The following is a 7,641-nucleotide window of genomic DNA, read 5'->3' on the forward strand; positions in this document are numbered from 1 at the left end:
CCATTCTGCACACACTGAATAGTATGTATTCTGACATGTATATTGTATACACTCTCTGTACTATGTACAGGGATACAAAAGGCTGATTATCCATTTATCTTGGATTATTATATATAGAATTTTTTATATATTTTCTATTCTTATTTCAGTTTTTTTTCCTGTGTGTTTTTGCTGCTATTGCACTGTAAATTTCCCCGCGTGGGACAAATAAAGGAATCTGAGTAATTTTTAGAGCAGAAATTTTATTTGCAGAGTAGCGCCTTCCGAAAATCGTCTTCTACTGCATAATTTCCCGCACCGTAAGCGGGAGTATGTCACAGCGATCCCAATTGGTGTGAGATGGAAATGGAGCGCACCGTGATGTCCAGTGTTGAGGTGGTGGCCAACCAGGGAAGTGGGTCGTAACGATGTGTTATCCGATATGCTTTCTTCATAAAATCCATATGTACAATATAATTTCTTGCTTTTATTACTGAATGAGCCACTCTTTACTCTTTCAACTGTCCCTCGGTGGCTGTAAATACGTTTTTTTTTCTGATTTCAATTTCTGCAAGAATGAAAGACACTGCATTAATGTTGTTTGAATACATTGCAGAAGAGAACTGTGTTTGTTTGCAATAAAAAGGAAAATTTAAAATTTAAAATGGATAGAACTGAAACATTTTTATGAATGCACCAACCTTTTATTTTGCATATTAGCCTGACGTCTGCGCTACTGCATTGGTGGAAAGCCAAAGTAAACATTGTTGTGATTTGGTAAAACACCTGCAGCTGGGTGGAATTCCTGGGTGTGAATCCCGCTGGTTTCCCACTTGTTTGGATATGGTGGAAGGGAAAGTTGAGTTTAGACTTACAAGTGCATCCAAGAACATAACTAAGGAGTGAAAGTGAGGTTTACCTGTGCTTGCTCCTTTAGGGTGGACAGTAACGAGAGCATCTCATTCAGATCATTGAATGGATCTTCAATGACTTTCTGGTGGCCGGTTTCTATGGGCTGGACCAGGGTTTGGAGGTTGTAGGTGTTGGGTGCTGTCCTCGGGTATAGCGATGGATTTGCTCCAGTTAGAAAGTACTCCATGTTGTTGGGGAAGGGTTGAGCTGGCAAGTATGGAAAGATTCCTGCAGAAAATACACAAATATTTGCACTTTTACAGTTTCTGTGCTCTACATGAAATAAGTAGTCAGGAGCTCCAGTGGGACATGGGGTTACTGGGGCACCACTGGAACGTTCCGATTGGAGCTCAGCTGGGCAGTGAAAGGATTGGACAGTGGGCCGTGGCAGGAGAGGTTCCAGGACGTGTCTGGAGCACTGCCCTCAAATGTACCGAGTGCCGGGCCGGAGAGCTTTACTCATGGGGTCGCCTCTTCCTTTGTGAATGCATGTGTGTGTGTTCTTTGCATGTTCATGTGTGTGTGCACAGAGTGTAAAAACAGTCATCTCCCCTCCCTGGAAACCAAAAAAGGTTCTTCTACACTACAGAGAAAAGAAAGGATCTTACCTCCATGCGGCTGTTGTACAACGTACTGCATTCTGGTCACGTTGTAGGGGTTAGAGTAGGGAGCAGGTCGGGACCTGGTGCGCTGGCGAACTTTTCTCTTCACCTCTGGAAGAAGTTCAGGGTGGTCCTTTTTGAAATAAGGCTGGAAGAAGTGGTGAACGCAGTTGGAAGTGACGCGCACAGGTTTGACTTTTTTGAAGCCATAGTGGTGAAGCTGGCGGATAAAACTTAAGAATTTGATGCCTTTAAATTTGCTCAACCCCCTCAAAGTTTCAGAGGTGGGAGACAACACCTGGGTCTCTAATAGAGCTTTATCAATGAGGATTCCATTACCAACATTGTTCCAAATGATGGCAGTGATTTCTGGAGTATTTACCAGAAACCATAGTTTAGCAGGAAAGGTGTAGGGGTTGCTTAAATGTGTGGAGAGTCCACCAGGTTCCATGTTGCTGCTGCGGAGGGAGCTTTCCTATCAAATCACTGAAGAAGAACCAAAGATTCTGACAAACTTAGAGCTGGACGTTTACAGAGACACCTCACTTCTCTTCAAAATGTAAGCAGTTGGTGATTAAATGTATCATCAGCCTACACTTGTAAAATGATCATAGACAGGCCACTTTGACAAAGTTCAAAGGAAATTTCTCTTTGAAATATTTTGGGATGTAACAGGTGTATATGCGCTACATCGCTACAGTAGAAACAACTGATGATTGAATGAGGATGATGAGATGATGGATCGGGCCCCAGACAGGTCCTCCTCACCTGTGATGCTGACTGAATCCCAGTTCTGCAGAGGGACCGTCCTGCATGCAAAGCCTCAGCACCCTCCCAGCCTTTTCTATGGCAATCTCCCACTAGGCCTCCTCCCATGGTGCCATCAGCTACAGCATGACAATGTTCCTTATTCCTTCACAATAAAAGAGAATACATTATTTCATAGAAATATGAATATATGTCTTTATCTATCTTCTTTGGAATAACCCGAAAACAAAGTCTTGATTCAAACGCATCCTTGCTACTCCGCATAAAAAAATAAATTAAAAAAAAAAGAGAATGGGAATATAACCCTGTCTGATAAAACAAATGATCAAATATGACAACCCCAAAGTAACACATTTCAGCCCGTAATCTGTCTTCTTTTAATTCCATTTGCAGAGGATCTTTGTGTGGAAAGAGTTCAGAATTGTGACATTTGGGGAGTAAAAATAAACTCGGGCAATATTAGTACAAATAAAAAGATAAATAAAATATTCTTTATTGTATCATTTCCCGCATCTTTGGTGTGAGATGGAACTGCAGCGCAACGTGATGTCCAGTGTTGAGGCGGTGGCCAACCAGGGAAGTAGGCCATAATGATGTGTAATTCGACGTGCTTTCTTCATAAAATCCATATGTACAACATCATCTCTTGCTTTTATTACTGAATGAGCCACTCTTTACCCTTTCAATTGTCCCTCGGTGGCTCTAAATACGTGTTTTTTCTGATTTCAATTTCTGCAAGAATGAAAGACAATGCCTTAATGTTGTTTGAAGACATTGCAGAAGAGAACTGTGTTTGCAAACAGATTCAAATTTTGAGGTACTTTTAGATGTGGAAAAATATAGAATTATTATAATGATTTAATAATAAATCACGGTGTGCCGTCATGGACTCTGGTCGTTATTCTAATTCATGCTGCATGTTAACAGCAGGAAAACCAGCTGACAATCTTTGAATATTGCACATCAACCTGTCATCTTCAATGCTACCACACATCCGAAGCTTCCTGTTCACAGTGCGCTTTTACAACACAGCTTACTTGTAAAAATATTTTGTAAAAAAGAAACTCCGGCATTTGTCAGCACCAAGTGTAAATCAGATCATATTAAAAACACGCTTCGGTACAGCTAACAGGCTAGCTGGTGGCTACTGTTGTCAATTGCACTTCAGGAGCTAGCAACCTATTTAGAGAACTATCCAAATAATTATTTTAAAAAATGCCGTGTGCAAATGAGGCATTTGCAGTACTTCAATTGTATTGCAACAAAAGCTAATAAAGACCTTAAAAAAATACCTGAGCATCTTTAGGAATAATTTTTTGGTCTACCTCACACAAAGACCACAGTTTATGAGAGTGAAGGGCTCCGAGTCACATCGGTTTATCTGCAGATCGGTTGCCCCACAGGGAACAGTTCTGGCTCTTTTCCTGTTCACCCTCTACAACGCGGACTTTTCATACAGTTCATCATCATGCCACCTCCAGAAGTTCTCTGACGACTCTGCTGCTGTTGGCCTCATCACTGATGGGGACGATACAGAGTACAGAGGACTTATTCAGGACTTTGTGGACTGGAGCCTGCGGAACAACCTCCGGATCAATGCCAATAAAACCAAGGAGCTAGTGGTGGATCTCCTCAGGCGTAACAACCTCCCGCCTGCACCGGTGAACATCCTGGGAACGGGCGATGACGTTGTGAAGTCCTAGGATTACCTGGGTGTTCACTTAAACAATAACCTGGACTGGACACACAACATAGAAACCCTTGTCAAGAAGGGCAATAGCAGACTGTTCCTGCTCAGGAGACTGAGGTCTTTTGGAGTGCAGGGACCACTCCTGAGGACTTTCTATGACTCTGTGGTGGGATCAGCCATCTTTTATGGGATAGCCTGCTGGTCCAGCAGCATCACGGACAGGGACAGTTGGAGGATGGACAGACTGCTAAGGAGGGCCAGCTCTGTCCTGGGATGTCCCCTGGACTCAGTGGAGGTGGTGGGAAACGGGAGGTTGATGGCTAAGCTGTCATCCATGTTGAACAACACATCCCACCCCTACAGGACACCCTGACAGCACTGGGCAGCTCCTTCAGTGAGTGGCTGCTCCACCCTCGCTGCGTGAAGGAGAGGTATCGCAGATCTTTCCTGCCGGCTGCTGTCAGACTGCACAACAAACATAATGGCCGCTAGTCTGCAGACTAGTGGACATAAATAAATGTCTAAATTTACCACTGGACTCACACAATAACTTTACAATTCTCTAATAGCATTTCAACCATTCTGCACACACTGAATAGTATGTATTCTGACATGTATATTGTATACACTCTCTGTACTATGTACAGGGATACAAAAGGCTGATTATCCATTTATCTTGGATTATTATATATAGAATTTTTTATATATTTTCTATTCTTATTTCAGTTTTTTTTCCTGTGTGTTTTTGCTGCTATTGCACTGTAAATTTCCCCGCGTGGGACAAATAAAGGAATCTGAGTAATTTTTAGAGCAGAAATTTTATTTGCAGAGTAGCGCCTTCCGAAAATCGTCTTCTACTGCATAATTTCCCGCACCGTAAGCGGGAGTATGTCACAGCGATCCCAATTGGTGTGAGATGGAAATGGAGCGCACCGTGATGTCCAGTGTTGAGGTGGTGGCCAACCAGGGAAGTGGGTCGTAACGATGTGTTATCCGATATGCTTTCTTCATAAAATCCATATGTACAATATAATTTCTTGCTTTTATTACTGAATGAGCCACTCTTTACTCTTTCAACTGTCCCTCGGTGGCTGTAAATACGTTTTTTTTTCTGATTTCAATTTCTGCAAGAATGAAAGACACTGCATTAATGTTGTTTGAATACATTGCAGAAGAGAACTGTGTTTGTTTGCAATAAAAAGGAAAATTTAAAATTTAAAATGGATAGAACTGAAACATTTTTATGAATGCACCAACCTTTTATTTTGCATATTAGCCTGACGTCTGCGCTACTGCATTGGTGGAAAGCCAAAGTAAACATTGTTGTGATTTGGTAAAACACCTGCAGCTGGGTGGAATTCCTGGGTGTGAATCCCGCTGGTTTCCCACTTGTTTGGATATGGTGGAAGGGAAAGTTGAGTTTAGACTTACAAGTGCATCCAAGAACATAACTAAGGAGTGAAAGTGAGGTTTACCTGTGCTTGCTCCTTTAGGGTGGACAGTAACGAGAGCATCTCATTCAGATCATTGAATGGATCTTCAATGACTTTCTGGTGGCCGGTTTCTATGGGCTGGACCAGGGTTTGGAGGTTGTAGGTGTTGGGTGCTGTCCTCGGGTATAGCGATGGATTTGCTCCAGTTAGAAAGTACTCCATGTTGTTGGGGAAGGGTTGAGCTGGCAAGTATGGAAAGATTCCTGCAGAAAATACACAAATATTTGCACTTTTACAGTTTCTGTGCTCTACATGAAATAAGTAGTCAGGAGCTCCAGTGGGACATGGGGTTACTGGGGCACCACTGGAACGTTCCGATTGGAGCTCAGCTGGGCAGTGAAAGGATTGGACAGTGGGCCGTGGCAGGAGAGGTTCCAGGACGTGTCTGGAGCACTGCCCTCAAATGTACCGAGTGCCGGGCCGGAGAGCTTTACTCATGGGGTCGCCTCTTCCTTTGTGAATGCATGTGTGTGTGTTCTTTGCATGTTCATGTGTGTGTGCACAGAGTGTAAAAACAGTCATCTCCCCTCCCTGGAAACCAAAAAAGGTTCTTCTACACTACAGAGAAAAGAAAGGATCTTACCTCCATGCGGCTGTTGTACAACGTACTGCATTCTGGTCACGTTGTAGGGGTTAGAGTAGGGAGCAGGTCGGGACCTGGTGCGCTGGCGAACTTTTCTCTTCACCTCTGGAAGAAGTTCAGGGTGGTCCTTTTTGAAATAAGGCTGGAAGAAGTGGTGAACGCAGTTGGAAGTGACGCGCACAGGTTTGACTTTTTTGAAGCCATAGTGGTGAAGCTGGCGGATAAAACTTAAGAATTTGATGCCTTTAAATTTGCTCAACCCCCTCAAAGTTTCAGAGGTGGGAGACAACACCTGGGTCTCTAATAGAGCTTTATCAATGAGGATTCCATTACCAACATTGTTCCAAATGATGGCAGTGATTTCTGGAGTATTTACCAGAAACCATAGTTTAGCAGGAAAGGTGTAGGGGTTGCTTAAATGTGTGGAGAGTCCACCAGGTTCCATGTTGCTGCTGCGGAGGGAGCTTTCCTATCAAATCACTGAAGAAGAACCAAAGATTCTGACAAACTTAGAGCTGGACGTTTACAGAGACACCTCACTTCTCTTCAAAATGTAAGCAGTTGGTGATTAAATGTATCATCAGCCTACACTTGTAAAATGATCATAGACAGGCCACTTTGACAAAGTTCAAAGGAAATTTCTCTTTGAAATATTTTGGGATGTAACAGGTGTATATGCGCTACATCGCTACAGTAGAAACAACTGATGATTGAATGAGGATGATGAGATGATGGATCGGGCCCCAGACAGGTCCTCCTCACCTGTGATGCTGACTGAATCCCAGTTCTGCAGAGGGACCGTCCTGCATGCAAAGCCTCAGCACCCTCCCAGCCTTTTCTATGGCAATCTCCCACTAGGCCTCCTCCCATGGTGCCATCAGCTACAGCATGACAATGTTCCTTATTCCTTCACAATAAAAGAGAATACATTATTTCATAGAAATATGAATATATGTCTTTATCTATCTTCTTTGGAATAACCCGAAAACAAAGTCTTGATTCAAACGCATCCTTGCTACTCCGCATAAAAAAATAAATTAAAAAAAAAAGAGAATGGGAATATAACCCTGTCTGATAAAACAAATGATCAAATATGACAACCCCAAAGTAACACATTTCAGCCCGTAATCTGTCTTCTTTTAATTCCATTTGCAGAGGATCTTTGTGTGGAAAGAGTTCAGAATTGTGACATTTGGGGAGTAAAAATAAACTCGGGCAATATTAGTACAAATAAAAAGATAAATAAAATATTCTTTATTGTATCATTTCCCGCATCTTTGGTGTGAGATGGAACTGCAGCGCAACGTGATGTCCAGTGTTGAGGCGGTGGCCAACCAGGGAAGTAGGCCATAATGATGTGTAATTCGACGTGCTTTCTTCATAAAATCCATATGTACAACATCATCTCTTGCTTTTATTACTGAATGAGCCACTCTTTACCCTTTCAATTGTCCCTCGGTGGCTCTAAATACGTGTTTTTTCTGATTTCAATTTCTGCAAGAATGAAAGACAATGCCTTAATGTTGTTTGAAGACATTGCAGAAGAGAACTGTGTTTGCAAACAGATTCAAATTTTGAGGTACTTTTAGATGTGGAAAAATATAGAATTATTAT

General features: G+C 42.4%; 2 protein-coding genes across 2 annotated transcripts; both read right to left on the minus strand.

Moving 5' to 3' along the window:
• Positions 1 to 222: 222 nt before the first annotated feature.
• Positions 223 to 1,944, minus strand: LOC105418821 (uncharacterized). The gene is made up of 4 exons (XM_029848682.1): positions 1,500 to 1,944; positions 899 to 1,119; positions 681 to 811; positions 223 to 547 (listed from the first exon to the last, which is right to left on the minus strand). The coding sequence occupies exons 1-3, from the start codon at positions 1,942 to 1,944 to the stop codon at positions 713 to 715; spliced, it is 765 nt and encodes a 254-aa protein (XP_029704542.1). The 3' UTR covers positions 223 to 547; positions 681 to 712.
• Positions 1,945 to 4,750: 2,806 nt separating this feature from the next.
• LOC115252734 (uncharacterized) lies at positions 4,751 to 6,472 on the minus strand. The gene is made up of 4 exons (XM_029848683.1): positions 6,028 to 6,472; positions 5,427 to 5,647; positions 5,209 to 5,339; positions 4,751 to 5,075 (listed from the first exon to the last, which is right to left on the minus strand). Exons 1-3 carry the CDS (start codon positions 6,470 to 6,472, stop codon positions 5,241 to 5,243), a joined length of 765 nt encoding a protein of 254 aa, XP_029704543.1. The 3' UTR covers positions 4,751 to 5,075; positions 5,209 to 5,240.
• Positions 6,473 to 7,641: the final 1,169 nt, after the last annotated feature.

The sequence above is a fragment of the Takifugu rubripes genome, chromosome 15, assembly GCF_901000725.2.
Source record: "Takifugu rubripes chromosome 15, fTakRub1.2, whole genome shotgun sequence".
Taxonomy (NCBI): Eukaryota; Metazoa; Chordata; class Actinopteri; order Tetraodontiformes; family Tetraodontidae; genus Takifugu; species Takifugu rubripes.